A 27,975-nucleotide genomic window follows, 5' to 3' on the forward strand; every position below is an offset into this window, starting at 1 on the left:
AGATTAGCCTAGCAATATACTTAGAAGTGGCTGCAGAGATGAACAATAGAAGGCCCAAGTTCTGAGGGCGATGTTTCCTTCTTGAATGACTAGCCCAGTGAAGCAGTCTTATATCTAAGCATATACTCTTGGGATGAGCACTATAGGTGGACAATGAGGAAGATCCAGACTTGAAGGGAGTCCCCTGGGTGGCAGCTGCATGATGCTTTTCAGGATTCTAGATGCCTCTATCTGATGCAAAGGTTCTCCTGGCTCTGTTCTCTGGTTGCTCATCTTAGAACACCACTGTCCCCAAGGAATTAGAATTGTGGGTGACAAACAGGGTCATGGGAAGTCATATGGTGGGATCAACTAAGTGCCATCTCATTTCTAATAAAAACCTTTACCCAAGACTTGGGAAGATGGAAACATAAGCTCAATGTTTAGTTTGGAAGACTCCAAGGGGTCCTTTGGAATGTAACAAGCCCAAGAGGGATCAGCCTTCAGTGTGCTGGGGCAGCTCCTCTCTACAGGCATGGAGAGGATGACTTGCTATCATGACCACTGGCAGGAAAACCAAAGCCAGCAGATCTGAGACTTACTGAAAGAGGGAAGAAGCTGTTTCGTCTGCTTGAGAAATATGGAAAATACCCATAACTGACATTTGCAGACCACTTTAAGGCTGGTAAGTTGCTTTCTTTACAAGACCTCAGAGAGACAAGTAATGAAATAGGTATCTTCTCATTTTTACAAGAGAGGAAAATAGAGTGGTAGACTATAATGGGGGAAAAAATCAGAAAAGGTCTGGGCCTGGTTCTACAAGTTGTGAGTGAGTGAATTCCCCCCTCTGAGTCTCAGAAACCTTAGCTGGCAGTGAGGGAACCAAATCTCGAATCCTGATCATTGGACCTTAGGACTTTGGCCACTATAGCATGAAATTCTCTGGCCCGGCAATGTAAACTGCAAAGAATAAAAACTAAGCAAGTAGATAAACTGATTTTTAAACTACACTTACATTTGGGCTCATCAGTTGTAACAGCCAGGATGAAATCCTGTGGAGTCATGAATAATTGACCTTCACATTCTAAAGAAGCAAATAAACGAAACCGCCTCTCCCGAGAAGTGGCAAAGACATCTAGATCTTCCAAATCTGCTTTACCAGCAGCTACCTGCAAAAGGAAGAGAAACTTTGGTTGTTTTCAGAAAACTTTTTCCCTGAAAAGGTCACTGCCTTAACTTAAATTATGTAGGAAATGGGGGGAAAGTGTGGAAACAAAGAAATCAGAACTGTTTGTAGAGACAAATGCTGTCAACAAGATGGCTAAGAGGATTGAGGGTATGAAGTGACAAGCTCGTCAGTGGTCACATAGCCTGTTACTGGTAGAGACAAAATGGAAACAAAGTTTTAATTCTGCCATTTGTGGAAGGCCCCCTAGTTAACATGGGTAATTAGAGATTTCACTTTTGAGTCAGTTTTTGACAGAAGTAGTTCTCTTTTTTGCAGTAAGATCAAAGCCAAGAGCATGCTTTCCTAAAATTTATGAGCACCCATGTCAGAATTTTTCTATCATCATTTTACTGTTATTTTCTTCAGTTAAACACAGGGAACTTTAAAATGATTTTCATAAACAGAAAACTAGAGTAAGAGGTTCTACAAATTCTATCCCAATGCTAGAAAATTAATTTGTTATTTCTCCAAAACTTATTCTGTTGAGACAACTTAGGTATATTAGAAAAAAAGCAATTAGGGAAAAATGAAAAAACCTGAGTCAAAATCATTCATTTGCTCATCTCTACAATCAGAAGGACATGTTAAGATTCAAAAGACAAAATTCATGAAAAGTCTCTGCAAATCATAAACCTCTACACAAATGTGAGCTCCTTTGTTATTAAAGCCAGGGGAAAAAAATCCTTCTGGATAAGTGGATTTATAATAACTTGAATTCATTCTTGATCGAAAGGAAAATGCAAAAAGAGTGATTTCTTTTTTCATAAACATATTTTGTTTGCAAACTGTACACAAATGACTCCAGGGAGGTATACGAGTATCTTTTTTTCTCAGCGTTAGTGGCCAAATCTCTGGAGATAGGTCTTTTAAAGGAATTTTGACCAGGGGGCAATCGCTCTCATTTGGTTGAACTCAAGACCTTCCCAATTTTACTAGAGCTTGTGATAACCTGGCATAGTTTTTCACACCAAGGATCATCTCAGTGGCCTGGCAAGGGATCACAGTTGGGCTCCCATGGAGTTAATTATACAAAATTTCTTATGTACCAAGGATACTATGTCACAGAACAGCATCCAAGTGATTTGAAAGTATTCAGTGTATTTGAAAAGCAATGATAAAAACTACGAGAATGTTTTCACTAAAAAGAACTCATTTCAAATTCTGATACCCTGGTTACATGTGGCACCCAAACAGACTGTTGTCTGGAGGCCACAGAAAGTGATTGTGTGGTTAAGGACTGGAAAGGAGAAAAAGAAAACTCCATTCTCCTTCCCACGGCAGTGAGGGCTGGAGGGCCAGAGAGAGGTTTCCTTTTCTGGGGCCCTTGGAACTGAGTTGGAAGGTTTGTAGTAAATGGAGATGATGGGAAGCTAAAGGGATGACACCCAGAGAAGGGGAGGTAGGAGCCCTTTGCCTGGTAGGCACTGGGCCTGTCCCTGCTCACTAAAGGAATTTACCTCCAGTCCTGCATTCCCAGCTGAACTGTGGGTTCACACTCAGAGGGCTGCTCCCTTCTGGGACTTTTGCCTGCCCAATGTGGGGGAGGGGAGAACAGAGATGAACAGACAGAGACAGAATAAGAGATAGAGACACATAGAGACAAGCCCACATATTGCCAGGAGAATCTGTCTTTCTGGATGCCATATAGAAGTGGCCTATGCTCACACTCGTGTGGCCCTGATGTAACCTCTTCAAATCCTTTGCTATCCCAATTGTTCTCTAATAAAATTTTGGTGGCTATCAATCCTGTGTGGTTCATGAGAGCAGTGGTGAGATTGGGAGGAAGAGTTTCTTATGTAACTAAGGGAACAGAGATATTTATTCCCCTTGGAGAAAGTTGAAGTGGGAGGCTGATGGCAAACAGAAAGTTTTTGCCATTCCTTTAAAGGTGTGAAGGCCCTATTCCTGATCCGATGGGGCTGAGATGAGCCTTGGGGAAAGGAGGCCTCTGGAACCTCTCAGAAAAAAGCACAGACACAAAAGCCATCATTTAGGCCAGTTACAAGATGAGGGCCAAGAGGTTTGGCATTTAGGGTGCTGGCCTTCTGTAATTCTAGCCTGAGCTCTCTTCAGTTGCAGCTGCTGAGGGCCCTAAGGCTTCTTGGCTGTGTCACAGCTAACTCCATGACTGGTCCCCAAGCCCTGAGCTGCCGCTGGCCAGACCTGGTGTTAGAGAATCCAAGCACCAAACATAGGCCCCAGCTGACCTTGGCGCCTGGCTGAGATAACACCTAGGACCAGCACATTAGCCCCACGAGAGCTTATGCCCCAGAGTCCCTGACATACAGGGAGTACAATAAAGGGCGGTTTGGCAGGTGTTATCACTGAGAGGAGCTCTCAGCACTTCACTTGGTATGATTACAGATTCTTCCATCTTATAAACGTGGGCAAATGCTGCAGCCACTGGATATATGCAGGACAGGTGAATGGTTTCCTTTAGTTTCAAGCAGGTAAGTAGAAGGAGGGGATAATGCCAAAGGTTCTAGCTTACTTTTGTGTTCATTTCCACAAAGTCTATGCCCTAGTCATTTGTCAACAGGTCAATCAGTCAATCAATGAGCATTTATTAAACACCTACTATGTGTCAGGTAGTATTTTAAAGACAACAGAGGCATCTGATGAAATAGAAGCCAGTTCAGGAGATCGGTTGAAAATATAGGAAGCAAAAAGAACAATTGAGGGTAATACACATGACTGATGTAAACATCAACAGCAAAGTGAACTGAAGGTTTCCTGCAGGAAGTGAATTCAGCTGGGTTTGGGGTTTGCCACAGAAAAATTGGGAAGAAAGCAATAGGGAGTAGTGGGGCTCCAGGGGAATGGCGTGAATGGCTGAATAGTGTGAGCACTACTAGGGTGTACTTGAAAATTTGTGATGATACACATCAGCAGGACAAAGAAAGGCTTAGAAACTGTACAACCCTTGTAATGACACCAAGTTTCTTGCTGGAACAAAGGCCCATCTTTTCATCTTCCCCCTAATGTTGACCTGGTGATGGTGCCTGGCAGTAGCCATGGAACTCTAGTTGTCCAAAGAAGAGAAGTCGAACCCTGAACAATGAACACGAGGCCTGAGAGGGCACAACCAATACTCTGCCCCAAAGGAGATCTCCTCTGACAGGTACCAGTTAGAGACATTGTAGTCTCTGAAGTAAGAGGATGATGGGATGTCAGCAGTGCTTAGGGAAATGGATTTATCATCAACACTCAGGACAGAACAAGAGGAAGAGACTGGTGCTGGGGAGGAAGTCAGGCACTCACTTATTCTTTCTATTCATTCCTTCACTAATTCCTTGAGTGTGGTGTGTATTCATGCAGTTCTAGCCCCTTTGGGGGGAAGGCTGCTTTCTATCTTGGGTGTCCATCTCATTCACTCAACTCCTGTGCCTCCAAGAGGCTGCAGCATGTAGCCATATCCCAGTAAACCATTTTTGGCAGCGGGCTAAACCAGATTGAGGCTATCTGAGGGGTGAGTTAATAGGGTGTCTAGCCTAAACACTTTTCTCAGAGGAATAGGTGGATGAGAACAACTTGTCCAAACAGTCACAAAGGCGGCTGAAGCAGGCATGATGGAGTTGTTGATGTCTGAGCAACTCCACTTCAGTCCAATATATGAGCCAGTCAAGACATCACCCGGGGCAGCTAGGTGGTGCAGTGGGTAGAGCACCAGTCCTGATGTCAGGAGGACCTAAATTCGAATCTGACCTCACTTAACACTTCCTAGCTGTGTGACCCGGGGCAAGTCACTTAATCCCAAATGCCTTAGCAAAAAAAAGAAAGACACCAACCGTACCATTTTACCATTTTTACTTAGCAAGGTCAGATCTGGGTGAAGCAGATACTTTTGGGGATACTCTTATTAGTTCCATTCTCACAGCAGGGGGTGAACAGAATGATCCTTAAAGGCTTCTCAGAAAACCTGGGGCCACTGTATCCTGCTGCTATTTCAGTCTAGGGAGCAGATGATCCCCATGGCTTGGTCTACCGGTGTGCAGTGTATCATACCTGCTGTTTCATCACTTGCCCATTGCCATGTAAGCTTGAGATAAAAGTGGTAAAATGGCATGGCTGATGCCTTTTGATTCACCATAATTAGGTTGAAGCAGGGGGTACACCAAGTCATCATCCTCACTCTCTCAGAATAGAATGGTAAGACAAAGGTCAAGATGATAATTATGGTCCCAGGATACAGAAGATGACCTTAGCTTCTTCCATGTTTGACCAACCTCTATTCATTCGACAGCATTTGCTTTAGCCACCTCCATGGCTGTTGGAACAGGTTATTCTCATCTGTTTATTCCATTGGGGGAAGTCTTCACATACTTGGGATAGACACCCCATTAACTCACTGAAGGGTATGAGATCCCTTGGTTACCTTCAACATAGAAGATTGAGGAAATTCTTGTACAATTATGAGTTGGAAGAGTCTTCTATCATGCTTAAGCAGTCACTGTACCTTATTGATTATTCTTTCACAATGTCTATTATACAGATGTTACTTTTGTTGACTTGAGTCTGACTCTTTGTGGCCCCAATCGGGTTTTCTTGGCAAAGATACAGGAGTGATTTGCCATTTCCTTTTCTTGCTCATTTTACAGATGAGGAAACTGAGGCAAAGTTTTAAGTGATTTGTCCAGGGTCCCACAGCTAGTAAGTGTCTGAGGCTGGATTTGAACTTCCTGACACCAGGCCCAGTACTCTACCTACTATGTTGTCCCTTACATAGGTCTTTCCTTTCCATCAACATCAACCTTTAGCCTAAGCCCTTATCTTCAGTCCAACTTGAAACCAAGTGTCTTATGCTCTAGGGTAGTTGTTAAACCTGACCTTGTTAAACCTTTCAGTGTACAAGAAATTGAGCCTATGAATTCAGCCAAGGATACTGGATCTACCAAAATATTAAAAGTAAGGAAGGAGGAAGCCTGGGGCCAGGAAAAGGCCACAGTGTCACAAGAAATGTTAGACCTCACTTTTGAACTTTGCAGAGTTTCTCTAATTTTAAATCTTTTGAAGTTTCAACATCACCATTATGAATGTTCAGGGGGAAAAAAAACCCCCAAACTAGCTAACAAATAAAGGAGGGGTGGAGGTGGAGGATATCCAAACTTTAGCTCACTAATCCTCTTGGATGTCTTTCTTGCCTACAAATTACAGTGATCTTGTATCATGTTAACACTCTGTGCTTTTTACAAAGTAAGCATGCCCGTTTCCCTCGGGCAAAGTGTCACGAATCTCCGATTAGTGGAATTAGCCTTATATTACAAATGTCAAACTAATACTAGTACACCTGTATTCACTGGCTGACCTACTTTGCATAATACGATATTTCAAATAAAGTTGGTTGAACTCAAAGCCCTATTGTTTTCTTACCCAAATCCAATATATGTTTCAAAAGTTAATTTCATGTCATCTCTCTCCTTTGCCCCACTTTTAAAAAGATATTTTTCGAAATAAAATATATTGCTTGGTCAAATTGTACATATTTTGATTTGCTACAATTATATAGAGAAGATTAAAGTGATGGTAAAAAAAAACCCTATAAAACTAAAAACTATAAAATGCTTAAATAAATGCAACATGTTTTTATAATCTAATACTTGAAAAACAATTTTGCCAGGGTAGTTACTCTCTCAACTGATATAAAACACAACACTACTAGTAGATGGTATTTGGAAGTTACAATAGCTGCAAATTCCAGGCCAAGGGATCAATAAGCCTCTCCAAACTTAGCCAGGCTGATTCTCAGACACCAGACATCAGATGGAACTCCAAGTCATTCTAGGTTGACTATACCTCCTGTAAGTTTGTTGTCTGTCAATAGAGACTTTGAGGACCCACTGCTACTAATATTCTGCAGTGAGGAAGCATCAGATGAAGATTTTTAACAATGAGCATCAAGTATAGTGGCCACAAAATGCAACCTGAATTACCTTTGTGTTCCGATGGGAAGGTGTTTAGAGTTTATCATGGCACAGGTACATAAGACTGAAAACTTTTAAAGGACTGCCAGTGCAGACTACAAATCCTCCCTCACTTAAATTCAATTCACTTGTATGTCATGACTGTCTTTGAGAACAATGAGCAAACAACTACAAGGAGCTGCAGGAGGTAGACTGAGCAGGAGAGGAAGAGCAGAGCTTTCTTCCCTACCCCATTCTCAGCTGCAGGCTGAATTAGAGAAAATTCAGTCACCAGACTCTCAAACTACTCAATCTGCTTGGGTCTTTTGTACTTAGGTTAACAGGAAAACTGAACACAAGGAATCTTTAATCTGCCTACAACTAACTATGCCTAGTTGGATTTTAAACATTTTCTCAGACTTAGGGAAAATAAAAAACTACACTGGCCAAGTAATATGAAGGAAGATAATGGCAATAGCAAATGGTGAGAAGGAAAACTCATTGGTTTGAAATCAGAAGGATCCCAGGCAAGAGTTCTTAACTCTTTTTAGGTCCTGGACCTCTTAAGTATCTAGCAAAGCCCACAGATCCCTTCTCAGAATCATGTTTTTAATGCATAAAATTAAACATATAATATTTCAAAGGAAACCAATTTATGTTGAAATACAGTTATCAAGATTTTTTTTTAAAGGTCACCAATCCGGATCTAGTCCAACCCTCTTAAATGGATGAGGAAAATGAGTCCTCCAAAGGTGAAATGATTTTCCACAGGTAGAAAGTGTTACCCTCTGGATTGCAGGTCTTTACAAAGTTTTTTCCAGTGTCCTCTAAAGTTGGAGCTCATCTTTTCTTGAGAAATAACTTTTCAGAATGAGAGTCAGTTCAGGGACAGCTAGGTGGCACAGTGGATTGAGCACCAGTCCTGAAGTCAGGAGGACCTGAGTTCAAATTTGATCTCAGACACTTAACACTGTCTAGCTGTGTGACCTTGGACAAGTCACTTAACTCCAATTGCCTCAGCAAAAAAAAAAAAAAAGTCAGTTCATACAGTGCTCCCTTTAAGATGAAATGCCATCTTAAAGACTGTTTTACAGTGAATTATTCAGAAGTGAAAGAAATTTCAAGGATGCATCAATGCTACATTTTTGGGGCTATTTAGTCAGAACTAAGGGCAATGACAGAATCTATTACATGTGGGAGTAACTGGAATATGAAGTGAATATATGTTTTTTAAAAACCAGGTGACAATCTAATAAATCCAGTAGCAATAAACATAAAGTCATGAAAACTGGGGCTAATGATTGTTTCTACGATTATTCTCCATGCTCTTGAGTTAGTTCTCATGAGTTTAACTCTCATCTCCATACACATGATTTCTGAATTCACAGAAAATCAACTGTATTTGAGACATTTCCAATCTCAAATTCACCATATGTAAAATATAACTCATCATCTCTTTCTCTAAACTCTCCCTCTCCTCCCAACTTCTCTGTTTCTATAGGAAAAACTGATCATGAGAGTAAAAAATACTCTTGTAAAGGCTTTGCTCTTTTGTGAAGACCTTGCCTGTTATTACTATATATATATATATATATATATACAGGATGATTGCCCTGACAAATAACTGCTTTTTCCTGTTTTACCACAAATCACCTCAGAATCACAGAAGCTGAGATCTAAAAAGAATCCTAGGTCAACCTACAGCTGACAAATGGTCATCATCCAGTTTCTGCTTTAAGACAAAAACCCCATGTGGGTCTGGCTGCCATATCCCAGGTATACTCATACTCCTTGAAAGCTGGAGCATTCAGACAAATCGCTAAGAATGACGGTTCCATTCTGCACATATTGAATTTTTGACCTTATCTAAGACTGCTATATAGGTCTATGAACTTTCATTTTATTAATTCCCTGCAATGCATTAATAAGTCCGTTGAGCTCTCTTTTATGTCACAGCTCTGTTATTCAGTGTCTTAGCTATCCTATCCAGTGAGAGTTCTCTACAAATTGGACATCCAGGACTACTCAAAAATTAAAGGGTAGTATTCCATGTACATTTTTTCCAAAGGACTAATTGTTAATAATTTACCAGCATACCACTGATGACATCTTTGCCCTTATCCAAGTAAATGATAAAAATGTTAAACAGCACAGGATAAATCGAGCACAGATATGTGAGTCATTCCCCTTGGAGACCCCCTGCCAAGTGGACATTGACCCATTCTTGGCTTCTCTTCAAGTCTAACCATCTCACCAGTACTGAATTTATATAACCTACAGTCACATCAGCAGGTTTTTTCTGGACCCACTTTAGGATGGTCAAGGTGCCAAAGGGCAGTGAGCTAAGTATTCTTTTGCTAGAGATCCTTCTTAAGTTGTCCACTTTGCTTCTGTCATTTTCAATATGAAGGCCCCTCTCTTTGGCAGAAAAAAAATAGATGTAAACTAAAAATTAAGTAACTCTCTCTTGTTTGTGTGATCAGTTAATATCTCTTCTAAAAAATGTTGAGATTTGTAAAGTGCTTTGAATCTCACAACAAACTTGAGAGGCAGATAATTTTGTTTCTGTTTGACAGATAAGAAGACTAAGACAAGTAGAGGTGAAGTGACTTGCCCAGGGATCCAGTAAGTGAGTAGTAAGTGTCCAAATTTGAATTTGAATCTTGGTCTTCCTGATTTCAAGCCTGGTGCTCTATCAATTGCCCAACCCACCTACATACTCCAGAGAAATCCTCTTCTTTTTCAGATTTTCCCCTTCTGGGCCCCTGTTATTTTTTGCTTCTCTTACCAACTTCAGCTCAGTCTGAGTTTTACAATGCACGTGAAGTTATTTTTATAGGACTACGCTACCCTTCTATTTATCGATCTGTTCTGTGGCCTTCCTTGTTTCCACCTTCTATAGATTTTTAAAAATCTTGGTTGGTGAGTGCTGGCTGGCATTTACATCTGTACCTTCAGACAAATTCCATTTTTCACCCCCAGTGGAATTGTTTCTTTGTGTCTTTGGAATTTTATTATTAAGCATCTCCCATCTCTCCTTGGTAAACCTCTCTTACAGAATTTTATTCCATGGAACCAACTCTCTTTTTCCTCTGAATTCCCTAAAACCTGTTCTCCCCATTATCATGTCTAGTATTTCCAGGACATATTAAGATTTATAAATCACTTCACATATGCTATCTCATTTGATTTTCATCACAACTCTGGGAGGTAGACATTATTTTTACTCTCAGTTTACAGATGATTGAAAGAGAATAAGTCTTTTGCCCAGAGTCACACTATTAGTAAATGTTGATGGCAGGATTTAAGCTCTGGTCTTCCTGACTACAGGTCCAAGACCCTTATCCACTTCCCCACCTAGCTGCCTACATCTCAGACTATTGTCCTACATTTCCTCTCTTCTATTACAAATTTGGAAGAGAGAGAGGTTATTTCCTCCTTGGGGTTCCCATAATTTTATCTCAGCAATCTTTGCCTCATTTTTAGAGAGAATCAGATGCAGAATTCTCCCTTGATGACTCCTCTGCCTTGTGAAAGATGAAATTATTAAAGCGAGGCAAAAAGTTCTTTCTTTCTTTCTTTTTAAAACATATCTGGGTAACCGAATTTCTCTTCTCATTACTATACCATGCTAGGCTTGTAGTCTGCTCCCCAAATAATCTGCTGCTCTCTACCATATGTCTCCATTTGGCTCATGGATTTCCAAACATGAACAGACTTTTTTGTGCCTCAGTTTACCTTCATTTCTCATGGAACAGTGACCAAAATGAGAGGTCAAAGTTTTCTCAACAACATTAGCTTTTTCAGGGACCAAGCCTGAGGCAACTAAAATATTATAAAAATGACTGTGGATCATGTTAAAAATATCAGGTCCTCTCAGTGTTGAGATTAGATGAATTTCCAAAAACAGCAAAGCTGTGGTAACTTAAATATTCTCTGAGAGAGTCTTCTGCTATAAGTTTCTCTGAGTGTCCTCAGAGTAAATGCATTTTTACAGAGATTAAGGCTGTGGTAATGGGAATGTTTTTAGAGAGAGTGTCTCCTGCCACCAACATCTTTGTTGCTATGTAACTCTTGAGAGTTATATAGTTGTGCTTCCCCCCCCCCCTCATTCTCCTCTCTGGAGTTGAAAGGTCCAGAGGTGCTATACACTGCACACATTTTCTAAATGCATCAATTAATTACTTACATTGATTTATTTTTTTCCTCCCTCAAATACTTCTTTTCAATTTAGAGGCAAAAGAGAAAGAGATGAGGAAAAAGAAGAAAGAAAGGGGGTGAAGGATAGAAATATATTCCTTCTTCTTCTCTTCCTCCTCCAGCCTTTCCCCTGTCATCCTAATTCTTTTACCTTGGCAATTTCTAGCGAAGAAGGTATAGCCATTTAGAGTGACAGCAGTCAAGCAAAGACACAAAGGAAGTCAAGGGAACTGAACGGGAGTGCTAAATATTGGCCCCTTTTGTTCAATCTATCGACTGAAATAGGATGTACAGTTCTGATTGTGGAGAGATGAAGAGATTCTAACACTCAGCACAGTGACATGTTCACACTAAGAGGGGCATCTGGGAATTGGGACCAGCTGAGATAGAAAAAAAAGATCCATCTCTCCCATCTGATGCTCACTTCATGACATACTCTCACAGAATAGAATGCTGGGCATTGGTGACTTAAAAATTATTTTTTTTCTTGCCCCAGGACAGAGAGTTTAATTCATATACGTTAAGTCTATGTATAGTACAACTCTGTTCTAAAACAATTCCCATTTTAGAGATGAGGAACGTGAGGGCATAGGGCTTAAATATCTTGCCCATAGTCATACTGCTAGTGAAATAGAATTTGAACCTAGATTTTCCTTAAGACCCCTAACATCTTATGTTGCCTCACAGTTTATTGCTGTAGCAATAAAACAGAATGGAATGAAGCAAAATACAAAAATGTTTTAAATATTTATGGCAACAGATACTTTATAAACACATTTTAACTGACTGCCCAAACATGATAACTTAAATAATGAAAAAGATGTGATCAGATAAGCGTTAAAAAAATACTTGCGATCAAAGAGTTTATCAAAAACCAATCTGCATTCAGCTATTAAGCACTTTGCATCGGTAGGCATTTTTTTTTTTTTGGTTCCTTTGGCAACTCCCCCTCTCCCCAGGCCTGACTGATGTATTTTAATGAGTGGGGGCAGAAAGCCAGACAAGAAGCCGGAAGAGGTGAGTCTACTTCACCATATGGCTGACCTTGTCTTCTCCAGGCTGGCCATCCCTGATTTAGGAAGCTCAGTGTTGTGCAGGAAGAGCATGGCACCTGTGCAATATCAGAACAGCAGCAGCTGCTCCCTCTCTAAATATTAAAGATGTAGGAGTCAAAATCTGGTTCAATTCAAAAGCATTTAGTGTTTTCCACTATTGTCAGGCCACAAACAATATCTCAAGTAGATACCAGGCATTAAGTGCCCAGATCATGGGCTAAGTGCTGGGGGATATAGTCCTATGGGGGAGCCAGCATGCTTGTGCACTAGGGAAAAACCAGGTAACACAGGGCCAGGGGGAAATCATTAATAGAGGAAATGGACTAAGATGGCGTGGAGTCTACCAGGGTAGTGGAGCTGAAGGAATTGGGGGAGATAGCAGGTAGAGAGAAGCAGAAGAGGACTGCAGTGCCCAGTTGGTCTGTAGGCTGTTGATGTCCAGGGCCTGCCTCTGACCCTGGGGCAAGGCCACCTCATAGTGAGCATCCACACTGGCTCTGGAGGCAGACACACTCAGTACCTGTAGGATGCTGAGCAAGTTACTGGCCATCTTTGGCTCAGCTTCCTCATCCATACAAGGCAGGGAGTTGTCTTAGGTGGCTCCAAAGCCCCTTTCAGTGTTAGATCTATGGTCCTATCATAGAGCTTCCTGTACAATGGACTCAGGAGTCCAGGTTTATGTATGTCTATGCAGTTTTTTTCCCATACAGAATTGTGGCCTGATGTAAAACAGCAAGAAAAGGTCAAAGCAAACTCAATCTGATTCACCAGTGGGATGTGGCAGATCAAACCCAAAACGCTAGTGGGATCCCAGAATGCATCAAGAGAGGTTTTGTGTCGGTGACATCCAAGATGACTGGCTTTGTCCTATCACAGCAGCCCTCTCCACCATCTTCATTTTTAGGGAGAATAGTGGCTGAGTAGGCCACATGCACAAGAGGACACGATTGGTGAGAGACTTGGAGACCGTACCACTAAGGCCCAGTGGAAATGAAAATACCCTGGCAATGAGAAGATTTGGGGATAGGGCAGAGACACGATGGCTGCTTCTAAACATTGGGAAATCTGCCCTGGACAACAGGGGTTAGACTCCTGTGAAGCCACAAAGGGCAGAAGGGGGAAAAGATAAAACTTGCAAAGGGATAGATGGGAGAAGCCATGGGAAAGTTGCAATATGCATTAATAGAGGAAACCTTTGTACCAATAAGATCATACCCTTTTAAGAAGTTCTAAGAAAAGCCTTCTTACCATGCACATTCAAGAGGTGTCAGGAGATCTCAGGACTGCCTCAGGAGGTAGTAGGATCCCCTTATTAGAGCTGGATGATGACTTGTTGGTCATGTTGTAGCAAAGATTCTTATTTATGAATGGGTTGGAAAAGCTGGCCTCTGAGATGCGGTGATTCTTTGGAAGAACTTTGGATTGGATCTAAGAATCAAGTCAAAATGATGTTTTCTGGCTTTCATTTTATGCAATCTGTTTATGGCCCAGGTCACTCTCTGACACAATTTCCTTTATCATGAATTGACTTCCCATATTTTAATAATTTTTCAAACCTTCATTTGGCAGGAGGGATGAAAACAGCACCTATGATACCAGGGCCTTCAGTTTTGTAATCTCTAGAAAAGCTTCCCTGGTTTCTTCTAGTGGAACAAGAAGTGGGAAGTGGAGACTCATGGTCAGGTTTGATGAATCTTGGGAAGACCTCTATCATGTTTCAGGTACCTGTTCCATGAAGGAAGCATGTTACCTGATTGCTCCTGGTAAGTCATCAATGTGATATCTCTCATCATCCTTGGCTTGGGCAGTCTTTCTTTTGCTAGCACCTACCTCATGAGTTTCATCATCATTTTACGGAACATGGGAAGTTGCTTCTTCCTTAGAAGGCTCAGTTTTATCTTGTTTGAGAAGCATCTCAAACTTATTACGTATTTTCAAATATTCAGCAGCCTTTGTTATTTTTAGGACAGTCTTTTAAGTAAAGGTTCCTAAGTAAAATAAGTTAACTGGAATTTCATTTCCTTTTATAGTCCTCTCTCCATCATTTTTTGAAAGTACAAATGAATAATGAAATTCTCAAAAGCCAAGTAAAATGTAGAAGAGATACATGGATCGATCTCCAAAAACACCTGGATGATTACAAATAGATAATCAATATCAGAAAAAACCCAAGATCTTGGTTACTGAGTTTCATGAGTATGCCTCTTTCCTCCATAAACATATCAGTGTCTCTATGCATTACATTATCTTTATGATTTCTTATGCCCAAAAAGATTTATTGACTAATCTGGTCCTTTGATGAGAGGCACATCTCATATCACTAAGCTTTTACTGGAGGCTTTTTCAGATGGAATAGGAATTAAGGGAACTTGACCTCAGTTAGCAAAGTGACTGAGAACCTAAGGTCATTCTTGTTCCCACTTCTTTGAGGAATCAAGATACTACTCTTGTATGGATTAGCATATTTAACATTTATTTTTCCCACAGAATATGGAACATTAAAGTGGTAAGAATATTTTGCATAATTTACATAATAGTAATTAAAACACAATAATACAATGGAAATTTTTTTTTAAAAAAAAGCTTAAGTAAAAAGGGAGAGAAAATGTCTACAAATACTATGTAGTATACGAATCATCTTTAATTAATCTCTTTTTTTCATTTATAGAGCAAATACTTTATATGTAGTTTTTCTAAGTTTGTATATATTTTGGTTTATTACAAATTAGTTTATATTTCAGGAAATAAAATTACTTAATTCTTTATTGGGGCACAACAATTACAGGAAACCACTGAGAACTAATGTTCTCAAATTTAAACCAGTTCAACACGTTTAATCACAAAGAATAAAATCAGTATTGTATTGTATGTTTGATGTGCCTCCTATGTAAGCTAAATATTACATCATGGGTTACAAAAAGTGCTTAGGTCAGATTTCTAGTAAGGTCGAATAAGACATCTTTAAAAAAGATGATAAAATAATTTCCTTCCCTTCACCTCAGAAATTCACTTAACACCATTCATTAAAAACAAAAATCCTACAAATGCTTTAGTCACAAGATTTTTCTATTGCTTCTGCCATTTAAGTGTTTGCTTTATATCATTACTAATTCATAAGAAACTGTTAGGGAAGCTAGGTGGTTAGTGGATTGAGTGCTGGGCCTGGAGTCAGGAAGACCTGAGTGCAAATGGGGCTTCAGACACTTACTAGCTGTGTGATGATGGACAAGTCACTACTCTGTTTTTCTCAGTTTCCTCAATTGTAAAATAAGCTGGAGATACTTTAGTATCTTTGCCAAGAAAATCCCATGAAGAACAGGATCTGACTGAAAAACGACTGAACAAAAATAAAACTGACTTAATATGTATAAACTAGCATGTATTAGTAGGGAGGGAGGAAAGAGAGATTAAGTCAGTGATTAAGGCTAGGTGAGAAATGAAGCCAAAAAAAAAGTGGTCTCTTTTATTCACTTCCAAAAAGAAAATCAATCTAGGAGAGGAAGATCCTCAGGGTTTTTGAACAGAACAGAAACAACTGCTATTTATACATCTTTTGAGTCAACAAAACCCAAACAATGAACAATTAAACTTTGGACAGGTTCTTATTATTGGTCAGTCTGTGAAAGCCTGAATGATTTGGGTTTAAGGCATAGTCAAGTAGCTCTATTTGAATCCAAATGGGCTATTATATCAAATCCTGATTTAATAAAGCTCTATTTCTCGAAATTTATATTCCTCTGGAGAATATAAGTGTATGATTGCTCAACCAGAGAGAAGAAAGGAAAGAAGGGAAGAAAAGAAGGAGGGTGGGAGGAAGGAAGGAAGAATTGCTCAACTGGAACTGGCCAGTTGGGTCTCTAGTAGGACACTAGTACTACTCACAGATTGTTTTTTGTCCTTAATTCTCAAAGAGGACCAAAGAAATCAGGGCATCTAATTTGCAAATGAACTGGATTTAAACGAAGCAGAAATGTGCGAAGTCATCATTCTCACTCTTTCCTGAGCCATCTGTGTCCAGTGGTAAGATATAGATTGGGAGGACTGGAGATAACCCAGAAATTTTGCTTTAGATACTTTCTAGCTGTTTGATCCTGGGAAAGTCATTTCACCTCTGTCATCCTGTTTCATCATCTATAAACCTACTTTCTAGGTTGTTGTGAGGCTCAAATAAAATCATATGCAAAGCATAAAGTGCTTTGCAAACCTTAAAGCGCTATAGAAATACTTACTACTATCTATCACTGGAAGACATTTTGATGATGATGTAAAAATATTAATTTAATATTAATTAACATTAATTTAAAAGCAAAAACTCCTAGGATGGTGGGGGCAGGGAATAAAACCTTTGTTTATCACAAGTGGACTTTGAGATGCTAGTGTAATATCTATGTGGAGATGTGCAATAGGCAGCTGGCCTGTTTGAGAAGGAGAAAGTAACAAATAGAGAAGACAAAGAAACAAGAGTTTCTGGGACAGAGACGTGGGATTCTGGGGGTTGAGAAATATGAACCAGTAAAAGAACATGGAGAGTCTACTCCTTGAATTCCTAGGATAGATATTTTAACTCTTCTATAGCCATCTAAAATCAAAACCAAACATTTCACGGCTAAGATAATGTTAAATTTAGACAAGGTTATTCAAGAACTATTCTCTGAAATAAAATCAGAAATGATGTCCAGGCATCCTATCACTTAACTATATTTCTGACCCCACATCTTCTAAATTACTCAAAATATTTCATTTTTGAATTGAAAATCAAATCCATTCCTGATCAAATCCATTTTACTGTATCATTTGTCATATATGGCTGACTATAGTGATGGTAGCTGGACCTGTGACTTCACAGGGGACCCTAAAGAAGGAAACTCCCTGTCCCAAAGTAGGGGTCTACAATTCTCTGTAGAAAGCAAGTTCTGTGGACCATTTAGAATTGAAGTGATTTGTCATGAGCTTTATATCTAGCAGGTCCTAGGCAAGGCAGGACCTGAACCCAGGTTTCCCTGACTCCAAGACTGGCTTTCTATTCACTCTAACATGCTGCCTCTGAAACATATTTTACTTAAGATCAGTATGGATAAAAACAGGTATAGGTATAGGAACCTATGCCTACACCTACACTGACCACATAGATATTCTATTTAGGTCCCAACTTAATGTTTTCCTATTAACTTTTTGGGTTCTGATATAGATCAACTTGTTAACCAATAGTCCTTCATTGTGAGGGATGTTGCCATCATCAATCCCACCTGAAAAAAACAAGATTCTTATTTTAGATCCATTTATGAGAGCCCAAGTCAAATGGAAAACTGAAAAAAGGGATCTCTGCCAAAGGTCACAAAGAAGTTTTCATCTTGATTTAGCAGTCCTGCCTTCAGAGTCACTTGAAGGAAAGAACATCTTCCAATCTCATCCAAACAATTTTATCTTACTATTTTATGACAGAAAATCTTTCCCTCCAATTGCACCAGGAGTCCTTACTAATGCTAAGGAAAATAGATTTGAAAAGTACAGAGAGAATCTCCAAGTTTTACTTGTCATTTTCATGAAAACCTCTAAAATAGTGCAATACCTAGTTAAACAGTGTATCTAGGTGATGTTATACACAATTACAACTCTTATCAGTGTCAGAAAGAATTGATTTCTGAAAAATGTTATTGTTATTTAATGGTTGTTTTGAGGAAATAAAAATATTTGCATTAAGTATTTACAAAGCACTGGGCAAAAAGAGGCGGGAAGTGACAGAGACAGAGGCAGAGAGATAAGAGAGAGACAGAGACAGAGAGAGAGAGAGAAAGAGACAAGAGAGAGACAGGGAGAGAGAGACGGACAGAGACAGAGACAGAGTGAATAGAAACAGGGACAGGGACAGAATCAGAGAATTCCTCCCAACTTCACTCCTCAGCCTTGGAAATCTTCTATCTCCATTCCCACAGAACTGTCTGTCTAGAGATGCCTCTGCCCTGCAGAATCGCCTAATCCTCTCAATGAATCTCTGGATTGTTGTTCCATTAGGTGCCCAGGTGACACTTACTTCTCTCCTAGCTATAGTCCTGATTCCAGACTTTTCCACTTCCTTTCATCCCTTTATAAACCCCACCCCCTTTATGTGTTCTCTTTTCCCATGAGAATATAAGCTCTTCAGTCATAACATTTTAAAAAATTTGCATCCCCAGCTTTGTGCAGTGCCCATCATATATAGTAAGCACCTAATAAAAGCTTGCTCTGAATTTTCTATTCTATTTATGTATCTATCTAGTCCCTTCTCTCAAGATCACATTCTAATGGGGAAAGAAAATGAATATAGGATGGTTCAGCCACAAGTTCAACAGAATGTCCTAGGATTCCTTAGGGTAAAGGCAGCAAAGCAGACATTTCAGATGCTGAGCCATTTGATGATGCCCAAAACTTTGGAGGTAAGAACTATCTCTTGTAGGTCTTCAGTGGCTGCAGAGGAGATAGGAGGTTTTAGCACCTTTAGAAGCAGGTTGAGTCTCCACTAAGGTTTATTATGCCTCCCTAAATAAAGATAAAGGGAAACAGGAAATAGGGTTGGTGAGCAGGGGGCGTTAAGGTGAAATACTGGTTTCTTGGGTACATAGTTTTGGGACATCTCCACTGGCACCCAAAGAGAGGTGGTTTAATACAGCAAGGCTAGCTTGCCTGCCAGGGGAGTAGCAGGTGGTTAGCTGCTGGGAGTGACAGAGATGGCAGGCTCCTTCCTCACAAAGGCTGCATTCCTGAATGTCTTTGGGCATAGGGTAGAAGCAGGACCGATAGTCTGGGGATGTGGCCAATCTATCTACTCTTTTTATTTCCTTTACTTTTTAAAAAGATATACAAGTCAATCTCATCTTTGAAAAATCACTAGACACTACCATCATATCAAGCTATCTTTTATCTTTTTACTCTTTCTCAGGCAAATTTTTAGGAAAAAAACTGTCTATACTTATCACCTTCACTTTCTCTCCCTCATTCCTCAATGTTTTTCAACCTCTAAGCTCAATTAAATTTGACTTCTCCACGATTAAAAATGTTCTCCAAAGTAACTTTTGAGTTGTTAAGTCCAATGACCTTTTCTCTGTATTTTTCCTTTTTGACTTGACTGTTTCACTTCATAGTACTGCCCCCCTCTCAAATACCCTCTCTTCTCCTGACTTCCATATCATTGTTCTCTCCTGGTTCTCCTGCTTGATTGTCCACATGACTTTGTTAGTTCCTTTTGCTGGTTCTTCATAAAGATCAAGCTCCTCAAGGCGAATTTTCCCTGAGGGTCTGCCCTGGGCCTTCTTTTCTTCCTTTTTTAATACTCTCCCTATTACTTTGTCATCTCCTCTGTACATGTATGTATGTACATACACATAATACACACATGCAATATACATATTCATATCTAAAATCATTCTGAGTTTCAATCTTGCATTACTATCACCAACTATCTTTTGGGCATTTCAAATTAGATGTGCCAGAGATGTCTCAACTTGTTCCAAACTGAAATTATTCTATTCTCCACTCCCCACTCCCCAAACTATTTCCTTCCTTCAAATTTTCCTATGTCTGGCAAAAGAATCATTCTTCTTTATTCCAATCTTCCAGGTTTATAACTTCAGCACTGTCCTAGATTCATGTTCTTTCATCCTGTATATCTAGTTCCCAAACCATTTCTACCTCCACTACAACTGAAGCTTTTTCTCTACTCAGATTCCACCCTGTCAATGTCCTCTGCACCTTTCACTAGAATATTAGTTCTCTAATTCACCTTCTTGCCTCAAGTTTCTTCCAGAGGCTGGTCTATCTTTCACACAGCCGTTAAATGTGATTTTCCTTAAATGCAGACCGGACCTGATTGTGAATAGCCATTATTCAATAGGCTATAGAGGCTCTTTAATGTCTTTTAGACAAAATATAAATTCCTATGTTTGGTGTTTAAATTCTTTTGCAATCTAGTCCCAGCCAATGTTTCTAGCCTCACTGTACAGTGTCCCTCTTTCTGTATGTTGTGTTCCAGTCAGCCTTTTCCGTTTCTACCTCTCATCTCTATCCTTTGTACTCTGTCCATCATACCTGTAATGAACTCCCTCTTCACCCATAATTAGTAAAATCCCTTTCTTCCTTTAGAATATAGCTCAATAGAACCAGGAGATCATTATATATGGTAACAGAAAAATTATATGATGATCAATTCTGATGAATATGATTCTTGTCAACAATGAGATGATTTAGACCAGTTCCAATGTTCTTGTGATGCAGAAAGCTATCTGCCGCCCAGAGAGAGGACAGTGGGAACTGAATATGGACCACAACATAGTATTTTCACTTTTTTTTGTTGTTGTTTGCTTGCTTTTTGTTTTTTCTCATTCTTTTTTCCTTTTTGATCTGACTTTTCTGGAGCAGCATGATATTTGTGGAAATAGCTATAGAATAATTGCACATTTTCAATATATATTGGATCACTTGTTGATTGGGGGAGAAGGGGAAGGGAGGGAAAAATTGGGTTTTGTAGGGGTGAATGTCGAAAATTATCTATGTATATATTTTGAAAATAAAAAGCTTTAATTGAAAAAATAAAAATAAATAACAAAACATAGCTCAAAGATTGCCATCTACATGAAACCTTTTTTTAGTTCCCCATGTGCTAAAATTGTCTTTATTTAATATTCATCTATTCTATTTATAATTTTTCTGGATATACAATATGTATATGAACATATACATGTATATATATGTACAGATACATAATTACAAATATATAACTCTGTTCTCTCCCCCATTATAGTTTGTTTCATTCTTTTTATTTTATCCCCAGGATCTAGCAAAGTACTTGGCACCTTGGAGGCACTGAATCGAATGAGCTAATATAAAAAAAGCACTTTGTAAACCTTAAAATCCAATAACTATCATGTAAATGCCTGTTGATTAATTGGATATTTGACATTAAATATTGCATTAAACACACTAAACAATTCTTTGGATTCTAAAACTAAAAAAAGTTTGAGGGATGATAAAGCATCATTCACTACCATGAAAAATGCCCTAACTTTCTAAGGCTAGATTTTTACTAAGCACCTCAATAAAACCTTATCAACATCTCTTTTCAGTAGAGTAAAGTTCAGAGTTATTATTTACTGACAAAAATTTTGGCAAAACTTGCTTAGCTAAAATAAATACTGTGTCATGTGATTTTGTACTGCAATAAAGACTGGAATTTTGAAGCTGAGTGACATTTCCCTCAGTACAATACTAAAAATAGCTTAGTTAGATGCATACAATCTAAATCACAACTTCTGATATGTGGTGTTTCGTGCATATTAGTAAGAATTCCAAGGGCCAGGATTGGGGGGAAATTAAGTTAAATCTAAAACAAATTGGACATTAAGTAAAATTTTAAAAAATTTCAAAGCATGTTGTGTTCCAGTCAACTTTTTCTGTTTCTAATAGTCTACCATATTAAGAACATATTTCTTTAAGGTACTAAGAAGATCAAGACTGATTCTGTATCATTTTTGACATGGAACACTCTGTGATGTGATTGATCTAATGTGCAGGATCCACATTGCCATAATAGCAGACCAGGCTATGTAAAGTGTTCAGGGAGAATTAGCATCTCTGATCTGAGGGCTGCCAAACCCTTTTCGGGGCTATTCATTCATTTTTGGCATCCACTTAATTTACCCAAATCTCACCTGTGGCTCCAGCAAACTATGGCATGCAGAGCAGACACACCCCAATAAACCATTTCAGCAAATGGGCTAAACCAGATTGAGGATTACTAAAGGGTCTCAAATCCTTCAATGAGTTGGGGGGGAGGCATCTATCCCAAGCATGTGAAGACTTCCCCTGGCAGAATGAGTAGGTGAGAACAACTTGTTCTAATGGCCATGAAATAGGCTCTGCTGAGCACTCAGAGCTTGCTTAGACATCAAGGGCACCAAAGCCGTCCACTGCATCCAGAGCCATGGTCAGTCATCTTGACTTTTGACCTGCCACTGGACTTCAATGATTCGGGAAGAGAGAGGTTGATGATCCGGGCAGATCTGCTTCATTTAAATCCAATTCACAAGCAAATGAAGACATCATCATATGATGTCACTGGTTCTCTTCAAAAAGAATAACGATAGTAACATATTAGGCAGTTAAAAACTTACAACGTCAGCAATCTGAACAAAAAATGCAATCACAACTACAGAATCAAAGAGTTTTGGTGTTGAACAAGCAGTTATTAAATGCCATATATGTGTCAGGCATTGTTCAGATCTTGGGGGTATAAAGACAAAAATGAAATAATACTTAGCCTATAATTTAGCCAGCAGATATAAAGATCTATATGAATTAGGAGAGGGAAAGAGGAAGGATAATCAAGTGGGGGAAGTTAAAAAAAAAAGATTAATGAAGAATGTAATTTAAATGAATTTTGAAGGAAACATAGGATTTTAGGAGACAGATGAGAAAGGACAATCAAGGGAAAGATAGAGACAAGAGATGTAGTACATTGTGAGGAACTCCAAAAGACTATCTAGGTGGACCTAGAGGATTACAAAGGAAATAATATACAACAAGGTTGGAAAAAGTAGGTTGGGGCAAGGTTATAAAAGGCTTTAAAAGCAAATCTAACTGGGATGAAGACTGTGTGAATAGACCAGGAAGAAAGATGACAAAAGAGGCAGAAAGATTGTGTTGATAAACTGATTAAATATGTGGGGTAAGGGAGAGTGAGACCTCATTAATATTCCAGATGTTGTTAATCTAGGTGAGTAGCCATATGATAGTGCCAATAGAAATAGTGAAGTTTGCAAGAGGTGTGAATCTTGGGTAAAAATTAATGAGTTCTAGAAATCATTATACACAGCAATAGCAAGATTATAAGATGATCAATTCTGATGGACATGGCTCTTGTCAACAATGAGGTGATTCAGGCCAGTTCAAATGGTCTTGTGATGAAGAAAGCCATCTGCACCCAGAGAAAGGACAATGGGAACTAAAGGTGAACCATGACATAGTATTTTCACTCCTTTTGTTTTTGTTTGCTTGCATTTTGTTTTCTTTTTTTCCTTTTTTGATCTGATTTTTTGCGCAGCATGATATTTGTAGAAATATGTATAGAGGAATTGCACATGTTTAACATATATTGGATCACTTGCTGACTGGAGTAGGAGGTGGGAGGAAGGAAAGGGAAAAATTAAAACACAGAGTTTTGTAGGGGTGAATGTCAAAAATTATCCATGTATATATTTTGAAAATAAAATGATTTAATCAAAAATATAAACTGCAAGACTTGAAAAAATTAATGAGCTCTGTTATAGACATGTTGAGTTCCAAATTCCTATAGAATGTGCATTCGTTGGAAAGATGTATAAATAGAGCTCAGGAGAAAGACTAGAACTGGATATATAGATGGGTGATGCGTCTGTATAGATAATAATTAAAGTCATGGCAGCTGATAGGGTTACCAAGCAAAAGCAAAAACCAAGCAAAAAAAAGCAAAAAAAAAAAAAAAAGCAAAAGAAAAAGACGAGATCCTAGGACAGATCTTTCAAGAATAATCACAGAGGCTATGATGTGGAGAATGATTCAGCAAAGAATTCTAAAGAGTGACCAGACAAATAGAAGGAGCACCAAATGAATGCTGTGTCATAAAATCCATAGAGGATCAAATGGATCTGTGATTTCATGGATTAGGAAGTTTTTCCAACAACAAAGATCATAACCCATCTCTGTCTGCCCAGTTCCTGTGACTCCTGTGTACTCCCCCCCCAATTATTATGATATTGTATGGGTACCAGTGGGGCATCCTGGCAGGCTCTTATGTAGTCTGTCTCCTCTTGTTGCTATACAAGTCTTTGATGACCTCCTTGATTCCTGCTATGTGTTATACATAGTATTCTGCTTATACCTACTATGTGCCCCTCCATTATCTTCTGTGAGTCTCATTTTTAGTTCTTTGGAGGAAGTGACATCTTGCTGCTGTAAAGCAATACTACTATTGTAAAGAAGAGCCTTTGCTTTCATGGGATATTTGCATTCAGTAAAAGAGATTTCAATTTATTAAAAGCAATCTTGCTGGCTTTATTTCTTCCCAGCTCTGGGCCTTTCTCACTGTTGATCTGTACTGTCTGTTCATTTAAAAATCTGGCAAAAGGCATTCTCCATCCACTTGGTCTTTCCTGTGTGGATGAACAAGCTGAACTTTCAGTTCTCTCTCAAAAGGCAACAAACATTTATCAAATATTTACTAGGTTCCAGGCACTTAGGGACTCAAAGAAAGGCAAAAGATAGTTCCTGCCCTCAAGGAGCTTTCACAGACTATTGGAGGAGACAACCTGTAAACATTTAGGCACATGATTGCAGTGTTTGGAGACTCCACACAATCACATTATGTCATGGGCAAACGGATATTTGGAGGATATTTGAAGGACTTTGCCATCCCCTGGGAGGCAAACCCTCCTCAACTTCAAATCAATACTCTTCCCTTCTCCCTCTCCTTCCTCTCCCCCCCTCCCTTTATTAACAGAGCAACACTGAAAAGGGCTGTTTCTGGTATTATTTCCTTCAAAGAATCCTGATTTCTGGATGGGAGACACCTTGATGCAGAAGAGCCTAAAAAACAATATTCTCTTTACTGAATCAAATGCTTAATTTCCATCTCCAAACAGTAACCACAACAACAACGAGTATAGTCACTACACCTTTGTTGATTTTGAAATGGAAAAGTTGGGGGTCTGCTATTTACATTTGTAAATATCTGCTTATTCCCTATAATGCCCAAATGAAGATGACTGCAATTCCAGTACAAACATCTTTTTTCAAAAAAAATTCTATGTAGCTGAGAAAGCAGGCGATTATATTTTAATATTTTCTCAACCAATTTTTGTTAATAAGATGCAAGATTTTTTCCACCCTTTTGGTAACTTCCCTTCTTCAAATACTTTGTATACTAACCATTCCCACAATGCCCTCAACTGTATCACCAACAGCATCATCTCCTCTACAGGTACTTGAAGCAGTCCGGTTGTCTCTCCTATCATTTCTAGTTTAATGGTCATTTTCACCACGATATTAATGGCTGAAGCACAGCGATTCCATTATCTTGAATGGACAAAACCATTTTAAAAATAGTTTTTGCACATCTTTTCCCTTTTGTTGTTTGCAGGCCTATTAGTCATTTCCATCCTTGGAAGCCCTTGGGCTGACTGCTTCATTACTATCTTGTTAAGCATTTTTTCCTATCCTCTGCTCCTATTTTGGGAGGAGATGTCGCTTTCTTGTAAGATTTCACAGGTGAGTTTGCATCCTCACCCTGTGGTGCCATCCCTTGTCTAGCAAGGGATCCGAGTCTTGCCACCCAAAATGTTCTGGGCTTTGTTGGCCTCCTTGGGGGAGTTTAAAATAACCCCACGGTTGTCTGACAGTCAGCCCGCCCTCGCTATCCCTTATGCAGTCCGAGTGTTATTTTCGATGATTTGCTTAAAAATTAGAGGTTAAGCACACACCCTTTCTTTGTCCTGGGGTCATTTTTCTTCCTTTTTTACAAGTCTGACCCTCGCTGGAGGAAGCCACGACCCGGGCCGGCCCAGGGAGAGAGAGGGCAGAATCAGAGGAGCCTCGTTCCCTGTCACGTGCGGTCAGGTAATCCGTCACAAGCTTTCCCCCAGCCTCACTCTCTGGCCCCTCCCTCCCCCGCGGAGGTCACCGAATAGCGATCTCCTGGGGAGCAGAGGCCCTTTTCCCGGCTGCCCTGGCGCCGGGCCGGAGGAGGGGGCACCGGTTTGGGGGGCTGCGCAGGCTTGGGGCGCGTGTGTGACAGCCAGTGTCCGGGCGGGCGGCAGGAGGGCTCGGACCTGCCCCGAGGCCCCGGCCGCCGCGCCTCAGTTTCTCCCAGAAGGAAGGGTCCCCGGAGGGGTAGCCACGTACCGTGCTGTCCCTGGCGGCGGCGGCCACGGCGAGGGGAAGGCGCGCGGCGGGGGGCGGGGGGGCGGGCTCGGGGCTCGGCTCCTCTGGCGCGGGCGGGGACCGCGGCCCGTACAAGCGGTGGCACACGGCGCCCACCAGCCCGCCCCCAGCGGCGGCCGCCGCGCCCAGCTCCCCCCAGCGCCGCCGCCGCCGCCGCCGCCGTTGCCAGGCCTCCTCGTCCTCCTCCCGTCCCTCCGGCCGCTCAGACTCCGCAGCCGCCTCGCTCTCCGCTCCCGGGCGCCCCCACAGAGACCTCCCCGGCCCCGGCCCGGGCAAAGAGGGTCCCAGGCGCCGCGGTGCCGTCCACAGCAGCCGCCGGAGGGCCGCCATCGCTCGGTCCAGCTGCGCCGCTGTCACCGCGGCCGCTGTCAGGGACCGGGACCGAAGCCGGGATCTCGCGACAACAAGAGCCGGGAAAGGGGGGAGATTTGGAGGAGCGGAGAGCGGGAGGGGGGAACGGGCGGAGGGCGGGGCGGGGGAGAAGGAGGAGCGCGGGGATTGGAGGGATAGGGGAGAGGGCGGAGCTAAGGGGCGGGGTGAGGGAGGAGCAAAGAGGAGGCGAGGCCGAGAAGGAAGAGTGCGAGGTGGGAAGGACGAGAGCAGGGCGGGGCTAACGGGAGGTGAGAGAGGCGGGAGAGCACTGGCAGAGAGTGTGAGGGGCAGGACTAGGAAAAAGGGGAAAGCGGGGTTTAAAGGGAAGGGGCGGGGAAAGAGGAGGGGCCAGAAGATCTAGGGCCGGAAAGCAGAACGAGGCGGGAGGAGAGGGTGGGCCGGTACTGCAAGAGCAGGGAGGGGCGGGGCCAGGGGAGCTGGAAAACACAGCTTCGAGGGCTGGAAACTGCCCAAGCAGAGAGTAGAGGGGAGGGTCCTGAGGCAGGGGCGTAACCATTTGGGGCGTGGCTCTACCCTAGGGGCGTGGTCATGGGTGACCGGAGAAGGACTCTAGCTGCAAGGTTGCAGACCAGACTGCTCCTCCCCACCGCCTCTCCCTAGTTTCTCCTGCCCGTGGGCGGGGCCCTGGGACTCCACGCGTGGGGCTTGGGGAAGTTGATGTAGAGGTCCCTAGTGAGTCCCAGCCTGTCACATCTTCACTCCAGAGGCTGCAAGGCGTCCCCGGGTCCCTCGCGTAGGGTAGAAACTCCTGGGCTTCGGGGTCCAAGCCCTTCATGTCTGCTCTGCTCCCTGCTCTCTCCCTCCTTCCTTTCCTTCCTTCCTTCCTTCCTTCCTTCCTTCCTTCCTTCCTTCCTTCCTTCCTTCCTTCCTCCCTCCCTTCCTCCCTTCTTTCCTTCCCCTTCCTCCCTCCTTCTTTCCTCCCTCCCTTCCTCCCTCCTTCTTTTCTTCCTTCCTTCCTTCCTCCCTCCCTCCCTCCCCTTCCTTCCTTCCTTCCTTCCTTCCTTCCCTTCCTTCCTTCCTTCCTTCCTTCCTTCCTTCCTCCCTCCCCCTTCCTTCCTCCCTTCCTTCCTCCCTCCCTTTCTTCCTTCCTTCTTTCCTTCCTTCTTCCTTTTCCTTCCTTCCTCCCTCCCTTCCTCCCTTTTCCTTCCTTCCTCCCTCCCTCCCTTCCTTCCTTCCTTCCTTCTTTCCTTCCCCTTCCTCCCTCCCTCCCTCCCTCCCTTCCTCCTCCTTTCCTCCCCCCTTCCTCCTCCCTTCCTCCTCTTCTTCTCCCTCCCCT

At 41.2% G+C, this 27,975-nt stretch overlaps 1 protein-coding gene across 2 annotated transcripts in view; it reads right to left on the reverse strand.

The window, feature by feature from the left end:
- MICU3 (mitochondrial calcium uptake family member 3) overlaps positions 1 to 26,734 on the reverse strand; it is a 96,511-nt gene extending 69,777 nt beyond the window's left edge. For both annotated transcript variants that reach the window (XM_031942858.1, XM_031942857.1), the window contains exons 1-2: positions 26,268 to 26,734; positions 995 to 1,148 (exon numbers count right to left, since the gene is read on the reverse strand). In XM_031942858.1, the coding sequence (XP_031798718.1) occupies positions 995 to 1,148; positions 26,268 to 26,636 (523 nt within the window). In that variant the 5' untranslated portion in view covers positions 26,637 to 26,734. The remainder of the gene's footprint in view (positions 1 to 994; positions 1,149 to 26,267) is intronic.
- Positions 26,735 to 27,975: the final 1,241 nt, after the last annotated feature.

The sequence above is a fragment of the Sarcophilus harrisii genome, chromosome 6 (assembly GCF_902635505.1).
Source record: "Sarcophilus harrisii chromosome 6, mSarHar1.11, whole genome shotgun sequence".
NCBI lineage: Eukaryota > Metazoa > Chordata > Mammalia > Dasyuromorphia > Dasyuridae > Sarcophilus > Sarcophilus harrisii.